At 27.2% G+C, this 21988-nt stretch overlaps 6 protein-coding genes across 6 annotated transcripts; 5 read left to right on the forward strand and 1 right to left on the reverse strand.

The window, feature by feature from the left end:
* Positions 1-336: 336 nt before the first annotated feature.
* OCT59_000500 (uncharacterized protein) lies at positions 337-570 on the reverse strand (the record flags this gene model as incomplete). The annotated part of the gene is made up of 1 exon (XM_025326358.2): positions 337-570. The coding sequence occupies one exon, from the start codon at positions 568-570 to the stop codon at positions 337-339; it is 234 nt and encodes a 77-aa protein (XP_025176416.2).
* A 4841-nt stretch (positions 571-5411) lies between these two features.
* OCT59_000501 (uncharacterized protein) lies at positions 5412-6705 on the forward strand (the record flags this gene model as incomplete). The annotated part of the gene is made up of 3 exons (XM_025310961.1): positions 5412-5637; positions 5725-6520; positions 6603-6705. The coding sequence occupies 3 exons, from the start codon at positions 5412-5414 to the stop codon at positions 6703-6705; spliced, it is 1125 nt and encodes a 374-aa protein (XP_025176417.1).
* Positions 6706-9371: 2666 nt separating this feature from the next.
* Positions 9372-10523, forward strand: OCT59_000502 (uncharacterized protein; the record flags this gene model as incomplete). Its single annotated transcript, XM_066138879.1, has 1 exon — positions 9372-10523. The coding sequence occupies one exon, from the start codon at positions 9372-9374 to the stop codon at positions 10521-10523; it is 1152 nt and encodes a 383-aa protein (XP_065988331.1).
* A 3104-nt stretch (positions 10524-13627) lies between these two features.
* OCT59_000503 (uncharacterized protein) lies at positions 13628-15325 on the forward strand (the record flags this gene model as incomplete). Its single annotated transcript, XM_025332144.2, has 1 exon — positions 13628-15325. The coding sequence occupies one exon, from the start codon at positions 13628-13630 to the stop codon at positions 15215-15217; it is 1590 nt and encodes a 529-aa protein (XP_025176419.2). The 3' UTR covers positions 15218-15325.
* A 529-nt stretch (positions 15326-15854) lies between these two features.
* On the forward strand, positions 15855-17540 carry OCT59_000504 (uncharacterized protein; the record flags this gene model as incomplete). The annotated part of the gene is made up of 1 exon (XM_025326359.1): positions 15855-17540. One exon carries the CDS (start codon positions 15855-15857, stop codon positions 17538-17540), a length of 1686 nt encoding a protein of 561 aa, XP_025176420.1.
* Positions 17541-18627: 1087 nt separating this feature from the next.
* OCT59_000505 (uncharacterized protein) lies at positions 18628-20349 on the forward strand (the record flags this gene model as incomplete). Its single annotated transcript, XM_025332145.2, has 1 exon — positions 18628-20349. The coding sequence occupies one exon, from the start codon at positions 18628-18630 to the stop codon at positions 20347-20349; it is 1722 nt and encodes a 573-aa protein (XP_025176421.1).
* Positions 20350-21988: the final 1639 nt, after the last annotated feature.

Here is a 21988-nt window from a genome sequence, read left to right on the forward strand (position 1 = left end):
CAATATCAACAATAATGATAATCTATAATAGATGAAATATTAATTAATTGGGTTTATTTCATTATTTGTTTAATTTAAAATTATTGAAAATACATACTCGAAGTTTAAGTAATAAATTGATAATCGAAAATGCTTCCTGAATTCGTAAGTGGCAATTTGGCTTTATCAAAGTGGTGGTACCGACTGATTTCATTGACATCACGTATCAATGTATGTTTAAATAGATTCGTCTTCTGCTGAAATTAAATTTACAAATGTTATTAAAAAATTAAAATCGAACTATTATACACTTATTGATACTTAACGAAATACTTGAATGTTTGTTATTACGAAATCCTATTTTAGCTTGCACCTACGACTAGCAAGCCATATGCCATCATTGCTTCCGCGCCAAAGTTTAACGCTATCCGAATGACGCTTTCCTTTATCTGCGACAAGACGCGATCCCTCCAAAAACATAATTTCAAACTCAATATTGCAAATTGTGGCAATAATCATTGCGTCAGGTTTTTTACCAAATGAACTACATTTCTGTAATTTCCATCTCTCTTTACTATTTTTGCTCTCCATTTCAGAACTAATTAAGATTGTAAATTTTGAAGTTAAATAATAACAATGAGGCGAAGGTAATAAGGCGAAGACAATATCTTACGTCGTTACCCGCATATAATTAAAATTTGGAATATCCTTAATTGCTGCACGGATCAACGGTATCACAACATCGGTTAGATAACCATTATTAAACCACTATTGACTTTTTGATTGTGTTTAACATAATTTAATTATCAGATCAACAATGGCTATACGAATTTGATTCAAATCATATTCTCATTAAGAATTCCTATATATTGGATTTTTCCAAATATTTTTCCTATATAAAAACTGTTTAATAAAGATCAAGTATTGACAAAAACATTGCTTACAATACTTACAATGTATGAACAATTCCTTTGGCTACTTCCAACAAGTTTGATTCAGACTCTATCCAATTCTTGTTGTGTCAATAAACATTGTCATCTTCATCAAGAGCATTATAATCGTCGGATGCTTTTAATTGTTGACATAGATCATTGGAAAAAATTCCGGTTTTATGTTTCCGCGTGACTCTGAATATGTACATTATTAAGCAGATTAATATGAAAGATCGAAAAATATAAACTCTACATACAAAAAAAGCTTTTTATCTTTTTAAGATAACATTTTAAATATATTGGACTTATCATCAATTATTTAAGACGACAACGGATTTTCCCAAGTAACGGTATTTATATCGATTGTATTAAGATTCTCCGCAAGTGCAAAATTCAACTCTGCTGTATCTTCATCTGTTATTGGATTCTGATAAAAATAAGTAACGACGTCATTATAAAAGAAACATATAAAGTAATTGAACTTACCATAAGGCTTACCTTAGCTTCATTGACTTGATGTTCTTATCAATCTCATTTTGAACTTGTTCTCAAAAGCATTCATTCTATAAATGTATATAACGATTTTTAGTAATTTTTTAAAATATTGCCAAAACCAGATAAACGATTAACATACTTCATGAAGAGCGCCAAGCGCTCGAAGTGAATAAATAGCTTTATATCCATCATTAAACTACAAGCAAAAAAGTATACGTTATAAATACATTGAACTATTTTCGGTATTATTTTAATAAATCGTGTTTTCAGAAAAACTTATAGTGTGGTCTTCTCATCATAATTATATCTTTAAGCGCAGAATTATCAAGAAAGACGTCACCCTCTGATTTCAAATAACCAGCGCGGTCCTTCTCAATATTCAAATCTTCAAAAACATCATCAAATGCACGTAGTAACGTTAGACAAAGAATAATGGTCAATCTTCCTTAATATTCATAAAGCAGTAGTTTTCTATCATTATCCTATAACTTTTCCATTGCTACTAATTTCTTTAATAACTGTTTCTTTTTTTAAAGTCCATCTCCAATATCCTTAAACAAAGGTTACCGATGTGGGATTAAGAATTTCGAAAGAGCTGTTCAAAACAAAATCCTCTACACGATCTACAGTATAATAGTTTTTGAATTGCTTAAAATCATGATAGAAAATTTTTCTTTACGCGACAAATTTTTTATTTGTATCTTTTCACAAGCTGCAGTCAAGTGCAAATTCCAGAAAAAAGTCACGTGATTCAATGGAATATTCAGCAAAAAATAAAATTGATGTATGGTACAAAGAAATATGGAGATAGCAGACTTGGATTTATTGATACATTAGTTAATGGTGATTATGGCAGTAATCAATCAAATGTATTGATACCATTATTTAACAAAAAAAGAGTGAAAAAAATAATTAGATGAAATAAATGAAACCAACTTAGTTGATTTTTGCATCAGCATCATAAATTTTTAGCGAGATCAGACGAACTAGTATCGCACGGAACTATAATCTCCTAGTTCGATATTTTTTCAATCTGTAATCTTTTAGTTCGATACCGATTTTACTTATTTTCTTATCGAGATTAAAAAAAAATTATTAATAAATTATACGATTTATTTTATTTATAGTTATTAGCGTTAGGGTCAAAAAATAGCATCATCTTAATTATACATTTATTGTATGCGTCCATAAATTTTCTGTAAAGAATATCTAAAATGTAACGAAATTTCCATAACTTTTAATAACTCCACCAAAATATCTGTAAAATTCATATAAAAAGGAATATGGATCTTGTCAATAGAAATTTTTCTAATAGCAGGTCGAAATTTACGATCCATTATATAAGTATACAGATACTCAGATGAACAAAATTACATAGTCATCAGGAGTTTATCCATTGTTTCTATCCTAACTTGGTTAATTTACAATTATCATCTTCGATATATAGTTCAAACAAATGATCATTATTTTCGACACTTCCAACTACATCAACATATTTTAAAACACCTCGTTCTATTGATGAATAACTTTGAGCTGAGACCTTATTTGATAGTATTGATTCCTCCATATATTCACAGATTCCTCAATTAATAGTTTAACTGATCCTTTATTGATAAAGTTCTTTTCTTCTAATTATTAATCCATTTTCTAATTTTATTGTCATTGAATGGAAAATTCCCTTTATCTTTAAGTGATTGGTTTGAATATGCTCAACATCAAAAACTCCAGATAAAAGAGGAGCTTGCTCATCAATATCTAAATACTTTTACCGACAGCCCTATAAAAAAAGAAAATTTGGAATTTGTCCTGAAAAGTATGGAAAATGTCCGGAAATTTTCCGTGCGTCCGGAAAACATTTGGAAACGGTTACGTTTTGGAACACTTTCCGGACGCACAAATTCCAGACATTTTCTTGACACTCCAGAATTTGTTCGGAATTTGTCTAGAATCGAGCGTCCGGAAAATGTTCCAAAACATGACCATTTCCGAATGTTTTCCGGACGCACGGAAAATTTCCGGACATTTTCCATACTTTTCAGGACAAATTCCGAATTTTCTTTTTTTATAGGGCAGTGGAAATCACAGTTTCAATAATTGCTTCTCTATACTTAATTTCACTAGTAATATCTAATTCAAACCATCCAAATTTACGAATTTCTTATGTTATAATAGTAGATAAGACGTGCACATGCTTGTAGTCCTGCTTAATCAACTCAATAATATCAAAATACTCTTTAACAGAAGATCTCTCTTCCTATATAAAAAAAATTTGAAAACATACTAAAATTCTTTCAATATAAATTTTTAATTGTTAATTGTATTCTTAATCAGATAATAAATATAATTCTATATAAAATAACGAATTATAGCACCTCGAGCAAAAAATTCAAAACTTCTAGGTGATTCATTACCATCACGATCATAATATGAATCATTGAATCATCTCAAGCAAGAATTGCAAAGTTTCCAAGGGCTCCATCAAAAATCACCAAATTATGAAACACCTTCAAGAAAGGAGATGCAAATCCTCTAGGGACTTTGATAGCATCACTAAATCATCATATGAAAAACGAAACACCTCAAACAAGAACTTGCAACACCTCTAGGGCGGGGCTTCGGTACCGTCTAACAAAATCATCATATAAAAATTTGAGATAATAAAAAAATTACATTTACCTATTTAAGCTTTCTTTTACTTTCATTATTATATTTTACAAGTAAGGTACAGAAACTTGAAAAAAGTACACTTGGACTATGTTCGTGAATTTTATAATGTCCATTATAAAATGTTATATGTAATGTATTCTTTAAAACTAAATTTTGCAAGAGAAAAAAGAAAAAAAATAACATTACGTTAAAAAAAAATACCAATTTAATAGTGTGGTACGAATAAAAAAAAAAGAATTGCTGTAGAACTTTTAGAAAAGATAAATCTTTCTATTCCATAAAAGGATAAATACATCGTTATCGCACGATGAAAGTGGCTTCTTTTATTTTAATATTGAATTTTACACAAATTGCATAGCAGATGCTTATGGACTTTTAAATTACAAGTTATCAATGAACACCAATTCTTAAATTCAAATAAACTGGTTCTGTCAATTTTTATGAAAATGACTGGTCCATTTACGTTTTTATGAAAATAGGTATATATGAAGACATTCGAATTTTCAACACTAAATTTGTTAAAAAGCGTATTTATTCCATCACATAAATTTTCTTCGCGGTAATTTCCTAATATGGTCTTAAAATTATTAATTAAACCATTTACATAACGAGATTTCTTGATACCGTCACATTTTCCATCTTTGGAAATACAAAGTCCTCTAAATTTCTTATTGTAATCAGATTTCTTTCTATTTTTGACGTTCAAAAAATTTGATCAAAAATTCCGGACATTTTTCCGAGCGAATTCTGACATAATTCAGAAAATTGAATTTCTTTTTGTTTCGGTGTGTGATTTTCAGAGGGACGATCCTGATTCCCGAAATTTTTTACTATTACTACCTCAAAACATACTAACTTACAAAATCATACTATACTAATATTATGTATACTCTTTTTGTTTTGGTTTGATTTTCAGAGGATCTGGACAATATGGGAGTAAATCACACTAGAATCAATCACTGAGCAACAATACCCCACACAAATTATTTGATAAAATAAATTATCAGATTACAATCTGATTGGGGGACGATCCTGATTCCCAATGTCCGAAATTTTATTCATTTCCGAAATTTTTTATTAAATCTTATAATCTTATAAAATAAACCGATAAGATATGCAGCTTGTGTTGCTCTATCATTATATCAGTTTAGTTTTTCTTAATATTACACAGCTAATATTATTGTCGTTTATAAATGGTTTCGTACTAATTATATTAAATAATTGTCTTAAAAAATTTGGTTTTCTATCCGCAATGAAATAAAATAATATAAATAGAACGTAAATTTTATAAATATCATTTTTTTCATTATTACATATATAATAGTAATTGACTAAAAAATGAAATACTTTTCTCTTCTCTTCCCTGTTTTTTTGATACTTCTCTTCCCCACAGTATTTTCACAAGACATATTTACGTTTGTTCTGCATTGTGAACATGAAGAAATATGTGATAAATTGGAACGTGAATTTGCAAATGTTGGAATAATTATTGCTTCCAATTTAGTACTAAATACTAAAATTTTAGTGGATGTTACTTATGAACCTTTGGATCCAGACGATTTTGGTAAGCAGAATTAATAATGAACTAATAATTGTAATCAGATTTTTTTTTATTTTTTTATTATTTTTTGCTAACGTCTCTTAATAATAGCTGAAACCGAAACAAATCTAATGAAATTTGTTAGCCCAGGAGATCAAGTTGAACGATTATACCCTACAGCATTATTAAAACAATTAAATACTGGTATTGATTTTGGAGACGCAGCAGATATTATAATGTCCATTAATTCTGTAATTAATTTTTGGTTTCCAAGTGATGGTGGGGACATTCAACCAGATCAGTATGATGTTTTGGCGACATCTCTGCACGAAATGATGCATGGACTTGGAATTACAACAACATGGAGATTTCCCCCAGATATCGATACATATCTAACACCAAGGCTTAATGGTGTTGAAATTGGTAAAATTAAGGAACCTGTAACATTTGAAGGCTTTTACGAAAGCGTATTTGATAAAAATCTAATCTATATAAATGTTGATGATCCTGATGATGAGAGACGAATCACTGAAATCGCTCAGGATTTAAATGGATTTACTCCAAAGGGTACCGAATTCCCTACCGTGGATGCTTTATTCGATGCATTTACTGCATCAGACCAAGAAAATAATGCCGAACTTATGTTAGAATATGCTACAACTGAATTATCATTACATTTTATACTTCCTGATGAACAAGAACCAGTTTTACTTCATACTACCGAAGAATTTGCAGCTGGAACCAGTATTAGTCATTTTGACCAAGGTGCTTATGAAGATACACCTGATTTTTTAATGATACCATCCCTGAGACAAGGGGTATCACTTAAAACTCTTATTCAAGATACTGGAGATAATCCTGGAGGAGGTATTGGACCAGAATTGAGATTGGTTTTGAAAACTTTAGGGTATATATTTTCTTTTGTAGTTTTTTTTCAGGTGTAATTTTTATTTTTTTTTACTAATATCTTTTTCGATTTTTATGATTAGTTACACGGTAAACGAAAATCCTCCAATGGGATCAACTAGTACACCTCAGAAGCGCAGATTTACTCGCAGGAACAACCAAAGAAAACCGCTCATTCACTTTTAATTATTATACTTATTATTACGCATCATTTAATGTTATTTTAGTTTTTTTACTTCAAATATCATTTTTATTTTCTTAACTATGATATTGTATTCGTATTAGAAAAAGAGCATATAATTTATTAAAAGGCATATCATATCTATATTTGTTTTATTATTAAGTTTGCACATTTTTTTAAAAAAAAATGAATGAACTTTTCTCAATTAATGGTGGACGGACATAAATTTGTATTATATAATAACGCAAATCTTTACAGGCACAATTTGACTGCACTGAAAATATTCCGATTATGTTGCGAATGTTATTTTAGTCAAAAATTTAGGTATTTAACATAACTGAAAATTTTTAGTCGGTCATCACATGAAATTGAAGAATTGCTTAGTCTGCTTAGCCAATCTAGCCAATCAGCGTATTTTCATCACGTGAACGAGCGACCCACAAAATTTACGCGTCATTAACGTCAGTTCTCTTTTAGACATTTTCATCTGAACTTCATGTAGGTCTTTCGTAATAAACGAAATAGGACCCAGAAATATACATACAGGAGTAGGGTACACAGATGCGTCGCCATCATAGTGGAATTAGACGGAGTAAAGTTTTGATTTGCGTACAATTTAAGAATTTTTCATCCATAGTTAGGTCATCAATATTGCGTATTTTTTATCAAAATATTTATATGCAAAAAATTAGTTTGCATATTTTTGGGCTAATCTTATATATATAATATATTTACTGTATGTTAACCGCATTGTAATATATATTTAGTATTAATTAAAATTTCTAAGGGTTAAAAGTGAAATTTTAGAAAAATATTATTGAAAAAATGGTAAATTAGAATAAATTCTATTTTTTCACATTAATATTTGGTTTTATAAATAATATAGAAGTCATGATAAAATAATTTATAACTTAATTTCTGAAATTTTATTTGCGTATTTTTGCAGGATTTTCAATATCAGGTGTCGCGTACTACTCCCTGCGTACAGCTCATAGTAAAAAAATTTTTCGCCACCTGACCCTTATATATATATTTCTGGGTCCTAACAAAATACTAGGTCGTATTGAAAGCTTTGTATTATCAGAAAATACAGATAACATTATTCCGAGTACGCTTGTATATCAAGCTATACGAGATAATAAGGGTAATAAATTACAGTGGGATATCAAAAATCTGGGCAGTTTTTAAAAAAAGATTTAAAGCGCATTATCTCGCCATCCCATGATCTGAAAATTGTGAAATGCAGCTCGTTGAATTCATCCTGATGAGACGCGTTGAATGGTAGTATTTGCAGGTTTCTAGATAAATAGATCTTGAGATATCGGCGAAAAACTACTAACTACCCCACAGCACAGAAATGCTGATTAATTTTGGCAATAAAAAAATATTTTTTTATATTTCAAATAAAACTTAACACATGCTTTATATGGTCCTAAAATTTGCAAAATATATGTATTTTTAAGTTTACTTAAAATACCAAAGAGAGTTTTAAATGCCATTTTTGCAAAATTCATTATTTTGAAAAAAGTATATATAGAAAGTCAAAGATTACCCTAAGTAAATTCGTAGAGCATGTAAAATTATGAATAATATATAATTAAAATATATATAAATTTATATCTTCAAGTTTTATTTAAAAAAAAATATTTTAGTGATATCCTAGAAAATAATTGACAAAATTGTCATGTGATCGAAGAATTTTTCTAGGTGCTATTGGGGTAGTTTGAAAAACTCTAAAACGTAAGAGAAAAAACAAAAAAAAAAAAAACTCTTCCCCCTTTCCGTCAGATTTCATAGAAATCCGCAGTATACACATTTTTTTAAAAAAATAATTTTTAACCCTTTACGTTGGTATAAAAGGAGTGAGGACCACTTGGTGGCCTCGACGGAAAGTACTCCTTATATATCCCGTTGCTTTTGGAAGTAGTTTTTTCATTATAGTATACCAAAATTTTTATAGTTATGTCATCTTCAAAGTCTTTAAACATTTTACCTTCCCTTGAGAAAAAATATCCCCTTGACGTTTCTTTTTCCAAATTTCACGTGACTCGTCCTAATCGAGCTGGTTACAACAAAATTTATGACATCAGTAGATCAAAAAGTTTCTTTTTTGAGTTAGTCGATCATTCTACAGACACCAATGAAATTCATCTTAAAATACACACAAATGATTATCACATGAAAACAAGCCCAATTAGTTATCCTAACACAAGTAAACTCCCTAATGACAAATACCAGATTAGTGTTATGCTCACACATTTTTTTTCTTTACAAAGAGTTTTACCCAGGCGTATTCAACAAAAATTTTTTAATTTTATCCGAGATAAATTATTACAAAGAAAGGCGATTATCATGTCACGTGCTAGTAAAATTGATTCACGTAACACAACGACCAAAAACTTTTTTAATTTCTCTTACAAACGATATCGTTTTCACTTTGGAATATATATTCCTTGTTCTCATGATTACATTACCCCTGGATTTCCTGGATTCAGTCCTCCAAAAACCATTTGTAAAGTACCGACACCGTTCATAATGTCAGATTTTAGAAGAGCTTGCGTCCTTCACCAACCCTCATTCTTTAAAAATGATGTGTTTATACATATTAAAAATGTTAAAAAAGAACTTAATGTTGATTCAACAAATGCTTCTTTAAAATCAAAGATTTTTCATGCTAATCTTTTATACACTCACTGGAATACACATAGAACTAAAAAAAATTTATTCTCGAAGATTGGGAATTTCTTATGAAGAAACGATCCATGCTAGGGATCGCCACTCCATCACACACCTTAATAATAAACATATATATAGGAAAAAACTTTGCAATTTAAGTATCCGACGTAGTCACAACCCTCGCGTGAGCAAGGCTCAAGAGACTCGTTTTGATAGGGCTAAACGACGCATTTTCAACACAAAAGAACATAATCGTATGGACCTTATACAGCATAAATATGCTACGGCACAAAGATATCGATTTCTGTTTTCAGAAACACAATTTGTTCTTAAACCCATCAAACATCTTCTTTACAACCAAGGCCTCCATCACGGAAATTATAAATTTTGGACGCCCTTTTTTGGACGTCCTGGTAAAAGATTTATGACTACCACGATTAACGATACTCTACCATCCTTACCCCTTATTACGTATACAGTAGCGCCCTACAATCCAACCCCTAATATGTTTATTCCTCACAAATACAGAAATATAATTCCTAAGGAACCGCTTTACACAGAGGAGGGTGTATATATAGTTCCAGGTTCTAGAGAGTGGTTTACTTATATGTATAATTTACACAACAATTTGCCCCCACCACTTACAAAAGCACAACGTCGTGCGTTACAACGTGAGAATGAGCGTATTGCTCATTTTAGATTGAATCAAGAAAATGCAATTATGCAAGGGACTTCAGTCCATCGGGTTAGACCACGACAATTTTTGAAGGATAGGTTGAGTACATTTTGTGAGCGTGTTCATGATAAAATGATGAAGTTGACAACCCAATACTTGGAAACTGATAACGAAATTACTAAATCAAAAGTTTATAAGACTATGAGTAATTATTGTACCAACATATTTGAAGATGATAATATTAGATCTAACAAGCACATGCGCTATGGCAACCAATCACACCTTAACATGTTCGGAGTGCCAGTGGACACTTCCGACGATGCTAAAGAGCTCGAACTCAGACCTAAAAAACGAAGATTTTCTTCGCATACTACTAACCTTTACCCATCGATTGATAACACAGATAGATTCAAACGTAGACGTCTCTCTCCTGCTGTTATGGACGACTCAACTGGAGTGAAGATTCATTGATATTAAACATTTATAATTTTTTTTTTTTTTTTTTTTGAGTCAAAATTTTTTCTACTTAGCAGTAGTTTATTTCTACATCTTATTTTGTTTTATTATTTACACCCAATTTGCATAACCAAAAAACAATTTAGAATAGTGTGAACCATTCCAACTCTGACAGTATTTACAGTTGGCGCCTTTTTAGGCGAAAGAAAAATACGGGACTTCTCACCCTTTATAGAAGTTTGCTATTTTATAATGTATAGTTTTGCCACTCTTAATTTTTATATATATGTTTACTTTTTAATGTAGCCTTTATTTAGTTTTTCTTTTTCTTTTTCTTTTTTTTTTTCTTTAACGGCTACCTGTTCCTTCATCGGTCGTGTTGTTGGACCAGTCTATATATAACAATTAGGTAGGGTCCGTTCTATGGAATGGATGATGGAACTAATGTTGGGCCTATTCTCATGGATTAATGCTCTCTTAGATAGTTCCTTCCGACTTTACATAAAATAAAATAAATAAATAAACTCTAAAACGTAAAATGGAAATAACTTTCTGTCTATCAGTAATAGAAATATAAAAATACCACTATTGAATGCGTCATAAAATTTGATAGATGAATGAGATCTTTGTTACAAAAGATGATTATAATAATTTGAATTTACTTTCATAAGGCGCTATTATTTTGAGTATTAAAAGGCTTATACTAGCCTGAACTTTAAGCCCTTTATACTGGTTTTATATGTGTATAAATATACAAAAATTTTGCCAGAAAATTTTTTCTAACAAAGAAATAAAATCAAAATAAAATCAAAATGAAGTTCACTGTTTTATTCTTCCCTCTCTTAAATCTTAATTACCTTTATTATTACTATTGCATCTGCTAGTTCAATACTTCAACACACTATTCAGGATATCAAGTAATGGGTTGAAATGACAAAATATACTTGAAACTCTAAAAATAGGCATTCATCATATTCCTATTTCTGTTAATGTAGAAAATTGTAAAACTTTCATTTATAATATGGGTTTGTTCTCATATAAAAATGGTGTTATGTGGGTTCAGATTTTCAATCATCCTTCTTAATAGATATGAAAAAAAGCAATCAATTTTTGTACCATAAATTGAAGAAAAGAGATGCATCATTGAAATTTACCAAGATTTCATCTTAATAAAACAATTTATAGGTAAAACACCAGATGAGGTGTGGGAAAAAAACAAGACAGTTGGAAAATTTTACTGGTATACAACTTTTTGGTCTTGATAATTTGATTATAAAAAATCTGGTTCAACAGCATTAAATGTCTGAATGCACTCCTAATAACTGGAATAATAAATATATTCTAGAAAAGTTATTTTGATTATTTAGCAAATGTTAATTGGAAATATTTTTTACAAGTTGGGCTGAATCTGAAAATCCGATAATTAACTTCAAACCTTTCATATGCTATATATATACAAGATATGAATTTAGTGAATATAAATTGGTGCATAGTAAACTATTCTAAAAGCAGCCGGTGCAACAAATGTAACTTGGTCATATGAAAATCACAGGTTGGTAAATATGATATTTTATTATTTATTTTTTATTCAAATACTAAAATGAAACATTCTATTTTAGCATCAATTATGGACAAAATCACCAAATGGAAAAGTAGATAAATAGCATTTGCTGCTTTATACTGAAGCAGTTTTCTTACTAGTACTCCAAAATAATGTCAAATGCAACACATAAATTTTGGAAGTATTTTAAATTAACAATAAAAAAACTCCTGATGGAAATGGTGTGTACTTTCTATAATTTCCAATGAATTTACCTATGAAGAATTAAAACAAAATTTGAATGTAGTATTTATATTTTTGTTTTGTTTACATGAAAATTTTAATGTATATATTTTTTGAAATATTTTTTATTTTTAAAATTATATAAATAAAATATATACAAAAAAAAGAAAAGGAAAATTTGTGAAATCTATACCAATACTAATTATCAAATCATATTTTTATAATGAATATATACAAGTTAGTTCATATACTATTGTGGAATCTTGCAAATATCTACAGAGCTCCTTCACTTCTAACAAAGATTTACCCCTGAAATGCTTGAACAAATTGACAGATTTTAAATGATAAAGGAATGACTTAATATGAGTTCATACAAGACTGATGTAAAACCAGAATAACCAATCAAATACTTAAAAGATACTAAAAAAGAATTATGGAAAAGATTTGCAGAAGAATATCCTAATGGTATGCCTTTATAACTTGTCTCGAAGGTGATCAATATGTATACCGAGAAACTTTAGGTAATAATTTCTGCACAGGTTATGGATGAATCTTTAAAGGTACAGATAAAATTTACCGAATTTGCAGACATAAATTATAAAATCTAACATAATCATCAGCTTAGATCAATAAAAAGAATATCTCAACAAGTCAAACATCTTTTAGAAACAATGTTTCATACTGAAACAACAAATCCTCGTCAAAAATTAAATGCACAACAGATGCATGAAGAACTGCTGAGACGTGCAGAACCTGGTAAAATTGAAGAAAATGACATATATAAAGTATCTACAGTAACAAACTGAATTTCAACTTTGTCACATAAATGGAAAGAGGTCATCGCTTGCATTTCTTGGAAGAAAATATGGACTAAAAATTCATAAAAAATACTTATAACAATTAGAAATATAAATAATATTTAATAAAAGCTAAAAATTTGTACTTTGAATGCTTTGTTAAAGGTTAAATTAATATATTATATATTTCTGGAAAAATAGTTTTGTCGAGTCGGTAAATGATTTTTTTTTGTCGAACTATATTTTTATGCAGCTTGTCATGTGATTTGGCGGAGCTGTGAAACGTTTTCATGATTTTTCTTATAGCAATAATTATTATTTAATACATGATCAGCAAATTTTTACCTAGTAATTTTTAAGATTTTTATATGAAGGCTGATCGGCATAAATCACGTGACTTGTATAAGGTGAGTAACGTAAGACGAAAACATAAATCAATTGTGCGACAATATCGGAGTCATAACTCCAAAAATGACTTTAATTGACCTTTGATGAACACAAAAACATAACACCCTTTCCCCTTCCTCTTTTACTTAAATATGGCATGTTCAAAAATATTTTCAGGAGATATTCCTGAATTAACAAATAAAATTATACAATATTTTCGGAATGATCTTTCAACATTATATTCATGTATTTTAGTCAATAGATTATGGTGTCGTTTGGCAATTCCATTATTATGGGAAAATCCATTTTCTTCAAAATATCATGAAAATTATCGTTATATTGAAGTTTACTTATATAGTCTAAATGATAAAAGACAATTAAACGAGTACGGAATTAATCTTCCTTCGAATCCATTATTTAATTATCCCAGTTTTATTCAACACTTAGATACAAATTCAATTAACGAATGTATTATAAGATGGCTTCGTATTAGGATAAAATCTTATGATACATATTATACAGATAAATTATATTTCATTCCTAAATCATTAATTAAATTATTCAGTGAAAAAGAAGCAAAATTACGTACTCTTAATTTTACATATCAACATGATTATGATAATTATACTGATATTATTATTTCTGAATTAGTTTTACAAAATTCAAATTTAATTGGTAATATCAAAAATCTTTATTTTGAACCTTACGAATATGATAATATGAATTCTATATTAAAATTTTTAAATTCTAAATGCGATTCAATTTCATCAATCTATCTTCCAAGTATTGAAAATCATAATGATAGTATTGAATTATCACGATTAATTAAATTACAAAAAAATCTTAATAAAATTTTATTATATAAAAGTTTACCTCTTTCAATATTATTAAATTCTAATTGTTTAAACACTTTAAATATTATTATATTTTGGAAAATTGATTTTAAAAATATAAATATTTTAAATGAAGTATTTGAACAATTAAATGTAATAGAATCTATTCATATTATTGATTGTTATTCTTTAGATTCTAATTTTTCTCAACAAATAATTAATTTAACTAAACCATTTAAATTAAAATCTTTGATCTTTTATGAAAAATCTTTGATCTTGAAAGATTCAATGGAATTAATATTACAAAAATCTGGAGATTATTTGGAAAATTTTGTATTATCATCTACAAATTCAAAACCTCAACTACTTGAATTAATTACAAGTTATTGTACGAAAATTAAATTCCTTGAATTAAATGGATTTTATGAACATCATCAGGATATTTATTCAACATTTAACTTAATTGAAACCTTTAAACAAAATCTTAATTATCTTACTATTAATACATCTATTGGTCTTAGTTCAATTGTACTTCAAAATTTAGGCCAAATTCTTCCTTTTAAATTAGAATATTTGGATTTGTATCTTGCTTTGAATACAAAAGATTTTGTATTATTTTTGAAAAATTCTCAAAATACTTTTATCAAGAAATTATTACTTAAGAATAAAATAAATAGAATACGACAAAGATTTGGACAATTCGATATGTTATATAATATAAAAGAATATATTATGAAAAAGAAAAGAGTTAAATACATTGCTTTTCGTACTAATGATCATCCTGCTAGTGGTTCAGAATTGTCTCGTTTGAAAGATGAAGTAAAGGAATTTAGGTTACATGATATAATAGTTCAAGATTATCGTCAAATGAAAATTAAATTTATCGAATTTTTAAAAGAAAAGATTTAATATTCGGGAGATTTACAATAAAGATATTTCATTTTTATTCTTTATAATACAATATAGCTGCGACACATAATTTATTTATTTTATAAAATAAAAAAGTTTCATCCAGATAATTATTTATTAAAAGTTTATTTTCTTCTTAAATATAAAATTGTTAATTAATTGACAGAATTCTTCTTACATAATTTCTTTATTATTAATTAATTAAATAAATATAAATAAATACTAGTAGATAAACAGTAAAATATCTTCTAATTGGTTGTTGCAAATTCCACTACAGTTCTTATAATAAATTATTCACATGATAACAAAAGTAATTTGATATATTCGGTTTAATTTTCATTTTGCCACTAATATGAATTAGGAAATAATGAAATGAATGAATATGAATTAGGAATAATGACAAGAATGATCGACATTTATAAATTGAATATCGGGTTGTAACATTTATTACGTAATATTCATTTATTATAAGCCTATACCCCATGTAATATACGTTATACTTATATATTATAAAGCTTTTAAATAACACCACCCTAGAATATTACGTAATGAGCTAACTCCGAAAATGAATTTAAATAGCCTTTTTTTGATGCACAAAACTTAACGCCCTCCCCTCCCCTTCCGCTTTCACTTGAATATGGCATGTTCAAAGATATTTTCTGGTGAATTACCCGAATTATTGAGTGAAATTATACAATATTTTCGAAATGATTTTTCAACATTACATTCGTGTATTTTAGTCAATAGAATATGGTGTCGTTTGGCAATTCCATTATTATGGGAAAATCCTTTCACAATTATTTCTTGTAAAAATTTTTACTCCATTCAATATTATAAAATTCGGTTTATTGAAACTTATTTGATTGATTTAAATGATAATGATAAAATAAAATTAAATGAATACGGAATTAATCTTCTTTCGAATACATTATTTAATTATCCCAGTTTTATAAAACATTTATATACACGTATTATTGGTTATTCTATTGAAAAGTGGGTTGCATCTATTAAAAAAAATGAACAACCTTTATTTACTTTTATTTATAATAAACAAAATTCCGATTTTATAAAATTCATTTATAAATCATTAATTAAGATATTCATTAAAAATGAAGCAATTTTACATACTTTTGATGTTACTCATCATCGTAATTATTTTGATATTATTGATTTAGTTTTACAACATTCAAATTTCATTAATAATATCAGACAATTTAATCTTGAACTTTGTTCATATGACGAAACAATTAGTAATATAACCCCTTTATTAAAATTTTTAAGTTCTAATTGTAATTCGATTTCATCCCTTTGTATTCCAAGTTTTGATAAATATAAAGCTGGTACAGCTATTAATTATTTATCCAAATTAATTAAATCACAAAAAAATCTTAAAAAAATTTTATTTCTTTATGATTTTCCTCATTCAATGTTATTAAATTCAAATTGTTTAAACACTTTAAACACTATTATCTTTTGTAATATTGATTTTAAAAATATAAATGTTTTAAATGAAGCATTTGAACAATTAAATGTTTTAGAATCTATTCATATTATTTATTGTCGTTCTCTAGATTCTAATTTTGCTCAACAAATAATCAATTTAACTAAACCATTTAAATTAAAATCCTTAGTTGTGAATGAAATGTTCAATTCAATAGAATTATTATTACAAAAATTTGGTGATTATTTAGAAAATTTTGTATTTGAATCATTTAAAACTTATGAAATTACAAATGATGAATCAGAATTACAATTACTTGAATTAATTTCAAGATATTGTATGAAAATTAAATTTTTAAAATTATCTGAATTTACTAGTCAGAATATTTATTCAGCATTCAATTTAATTGAAAATATTAAACAAAATCTTAATTATCTTACTATAGATTTAAATTTTGATTTTGAAGCATCTTATATTTGTAATGAAGTAAACCTTAGTTCTATAGTATTACATAATTTAGGACAAATTCTTCCTTTTAAATTAGAATATTTAAATTTATCTCTTATGATGAGTACAAATGATTTTAAAATATTTTTAAAAAATTCTCAAAATATTTTTATTAAAAAATTATTAATTAGAAATTTGGTAGGTAGTATACGAGAAGGAAAAAAATATATTTTACCTTATATAAAAGATTATGCTATGAAAAAGAAAAGAATTAAATATTTTGCTTTTTTAGAAAATTTCATTTTTGAACAAATCAATGATGATTTGTTTTCTTTGAAAGATGAAGTGAAAGAATTTAAATTATATGATATTAAAGTTCAAAATTATAATGATTTGCAAATTCAATTTTCTGAATTTTTAGAAGCAAACTATTAGATATTTGTGGTGATATAATGTTAGAGTATATTAGAGTAGATTTATAAAATAAAGAAATATTATTTTTATACTTAATCCATCCGAATTTTAAATGTATTTTTGATAAAAAAAAAATGATTTATTCATCCAGTTAATTTAATAGGTAATGTGGAAAAATATAGTGGAAATTATTCAGGCTTTATTAAAAAGCTTAATAATTCCAAAGACATCATCTAAGGAGTCAAATGAGGTAGTGTATGTTATGTAATTGACCTTGACGTTGATCGTGGATTCATATCGAATTTTGTGGATCTACGTCTAAAATGCCACGTGTTTTGTTTTGTCACAGGGTATTTGGAACTATTCAGATTCCACAATATTCGATGTGGATTTCCATGTGGATTCTAAGTGGAAAAAGTTATTTGAACTTAGAATCAATCGTAATTATTAATTGAAAGTTTATTTTCTTATTTATATGCTAATAGCAAAATAATAGATTGTCAAAATGACAGTCATTTTTATATAATTACTTTAATATTAGGTAAATAAATTAATTTAGAAATGATTTTAAAAATGACCATTGCAAAATTCCATTGCAGTATTTATTAAATAATTATTAACTGAATATTCATAGTAGAAATTTCTAGTCTTGCACTATTCCATAGTGGTTCACATAAATATTGTGAATCATCTGTTTATAATTTTATAAATTTTCACGTGGCGTATGGCCAAATTATTCAAATAATAAATGATAAAATGACCAAAGTAATTTGAAAACAAAGTGGCTACACTTCATCTCACATAAATCATATAACAAAATATAAATCAATAACTGAAAATTAAATGACCGAAATGATCAAATAATGAATTAGAAATAATTGGGTAAATTCTAGATGGTCAAATGACCAAGTTGTTTTGAATACTATGTTATAGTAATCAATAAATTGTTATTTTAAAGACGAAAAAAATTCTTCTCAAATGATCGACATATTGTAAAATAATCGTGCGACAATATCGGAGTCATAATTCCGAAAATGTATTTAATTAGCCATTTTTTGAACACAAAAACCTAACGCCCTCCCCTTCTTCTTTTCATTTAACGTTAAATATGGCATGCTCAAAAATATTTTTGGGAGACTTACCCGATTTATTGTACAAAATTATACAATACTTTCGAAGTGATTTTTCAACACTGCATTCGTGTATTTTAGTCAATAGATTATGGTGTCGTTTGACAATTCCGTTATTGTGGGAAAATCCATTTTCAATTATTTCAAATAAAAATAATTACTCTATTAAATATAATTTTATTGTAACTTATTTAGTCAAGTTAAATGACAATGATAAAATAAAATTATATGAATTCGGTATAAACAATTTGTCTACAAATATACTATTTAATCATCCCTGCTTTATTAAACATTTAGATACACGTTTGATTAGTATTTGTATTGAAAGATGGGCTGCAGCTGTTAAAAAAATTGAAACCCTTCCATATACTTTTATCAGAAATCTACCGAATATTGAAAGTAGGGCTGCAGCTCTTAAAAAAAATAGAACCCTTCGAAATTCACAAAATTCAGATTTCATAAAATTTATTTATAAGTCATTAATTAAGATATTCATTGAAAATGAAGCAATCATACATACTTTTGATGTTAGTATCTGTTATAAACCTATCGATGTTATTCCTAAATTGATTTTACAAAGTTCAAATTTCGTTCGTAATATTAAAAATCTTCATCTTAGATCTTCCTCATTGAAAATTAATAATATAAACCCTCTATTAAAATTTTTAAGTTCTAATTGCAGCTCAATTTCATCACTCTTTATTCCAAGTTTTAAAGGTACTAGTAGTAGTACGGCTATTGAATATTTGTCACAATCATCACAATTAATTAAATCACAAAAAAATCTTTCCAAAATTTTATTTTTTTATGATTTTCCTTATTCAACGTTATTAAATTCTAATTGTTTAAATACTTTAAACACTATTATACTTTGCAACATCGATTTTAAAAATATGAATTTCTTAAATGAAGTATTTGAACAATTAAATGTTTTAGAATCTATTCATATTATTGATTGTCGCTCTCTAGATTTTAATTTTCTTCAACAAATAACTAATTTAACTAAACCATTTAAATTAAAATCCTTATTTGTGAATAATACATTTGAGTCAATAGAATTATTATTACAAAAATCCGGCGACTATTTAGAAAATTTTGGATTTGAGTCATTTAATCTTTTTGATGATGAACCAGAATCACAACTATTTGAATTAATTACAAAATATTGTAAGAAAATTGAATTCTTTGAATTATGTGAATTTAATAGTCAGAATATTTATCCAACATTTAATTTAATCAAAAATATTCAACAAAATCTTAATTATCTTACTATTGATTTAGATTATGATTTTGGAAAATATTTTTATAATAATATTGCCAAAATTAGTTCAAATATACTTCAAAATTTAGGACAAATTCTTCCTCCTAAATTAGAATATTTGAATATGTCTCTTGTTATGAATACAAATGATTTTGTAATATTTTTGAAAAAATCTCAAAATACTTTTATTAAGAAATTATTATTTAAAGACGATGGAATCCAAGATAAAACAGGAAAAGATGATATGTTACATTATACAAAGGAATATATTATGAGAAAGGAGAGAGTGAAATATTTTGCTTTTCGATTTTATACTAATAAATGGGATGAATTGTATGATTTGGAGGATGAGGTCAAGCAATTTAGTTTACATAATATAGTAGTCCAAAATTATAATGATTTGAAAATTGGTAAATTTAAAAGAATATTAGAAGAATAGATTGGTAAATTAGTTAAAAACAGTAAATATGTGGTAAATTTACATAATAAAGTTGTTTTTATACTTATATATATATATGATAAGCTTAAATGTGTCTCTTGATAAAAAATAAAAGATTGATTCGTCCAAAAATTATTAATTAAAATTTATTTTCTTTAATCCTTAATTATGCGGTATACTAATGACTTCTTGCAATTTTGCCGAAATCAATTCGCCGAAAATTTCAAATCATATTTTTCCCAAATATCTATATGATACTTACGAAAATTTTGTTACGTTACTAAAAACATTATTAATAATGTTTATTTCGTTTATAGTTTATTAATAAAAATCGGGTATTAGATTGAATTCTTAATGATAAAATGTCAACCCTAACATTTTCGGCAGAATATCTTATTCGGTGAAGTATATTTCGGTGAATTGGATGATTCGGATAAAAGGATTCGGCAAATAACTATTCAGCGAAATTTCTATTCGACAAAATGTCCCTTCGACGAAACATCCTTTCGATGAAATGGCTTCGGCGAAAAGTCTTTCGGCGAAATGGACTTAAGCGAAACGTACCGTAACCCTTTCCCTATGAAAATTTTATCCGTTATTTCTGTAAAAACTCCATAAAAATGAGCCTTTCGCGGATCCATTCACGGAAAATGAAAATAATTCGATAAATTCCGTGATATAAGGCTATTAATTCCGGAAATGTGAGCCTTTTACGGAAAAAAGATGGAATATAAAAAACGGATCGACTTGGTTTTCATTTCACATAAATCATATGTCAATATATCAATCAATAACTAAAATTAAATGATTGAAATGAATTAGGATTAATGAACAAATGATCGGGAAAATCCTATGATCAGGTCGTTTTTGAACACTATACTATAGAATACTAGTAATCCATAAATTATTAGTCCGAAGTGTGACAAAGGATTATATATTTCTACATGCAATGTCCGGATGTCCGTCCGGCAAAGTGTCATTCTTGATATATAAAAATAAATATAAATATGTGTCTATCAAAGAATCATTTGTTTTTATTTTTATTTTTACTTTAATATTACGACAAGAACAGAGTAGTGACAAAACAAAGATTGCTAACCTAAAAGGCGTAACCAGTCTTATCTAAATCTATAGTGGTGAATATTAAAACAAAAAATAAAACTATCTAAATTAAAAAAAAAGATGAAAAAAACTATAAGGAAATAAATGATCATATTCTATAAAAAAGCACTTCTATGAGAAAAATGTGAAACATAAAAAAACCTAACCTCCCGCATGGAGGTAATTACTAGACATGTAAATCAACCATCTACTAGCGTTAACGGTCGATTCGTGTCACATGATAACACATTCTATCAATAAACATGTGCCCGGCAGAGACCCGGATTTATTCCGATATCAAATCGCAAATTTTTATCACGATAACGAAAAAAATTCCGATTTTATTCCGATAAAAAATTACCAATTATAGTAAGAAACATTTGATAATTCTAGCCGGCTTACATCTTAATGCAGGCCAACTTTGACACGACAATAATTTTTAGTCAAAAACTGTATAGATATTACAAAATTGCAAAATCACATTTTTTAGTTAGACTTCTATCACGATAGCATAGCGGACATGCTTATATCACCATGC

This window comes from Rhizophagus irregularis, chromosome 1 (genome assembly GCF_026210795.1).
Source record: "Rhizophagus irregularis chromosome 1, complete sequence".
NCBI lineage: Eukaryota > Fungi > Glomeromycota > Glomeromycetes > Glomerales > Glomeraceae > Rhizophagus > Rhizophagus irregularis.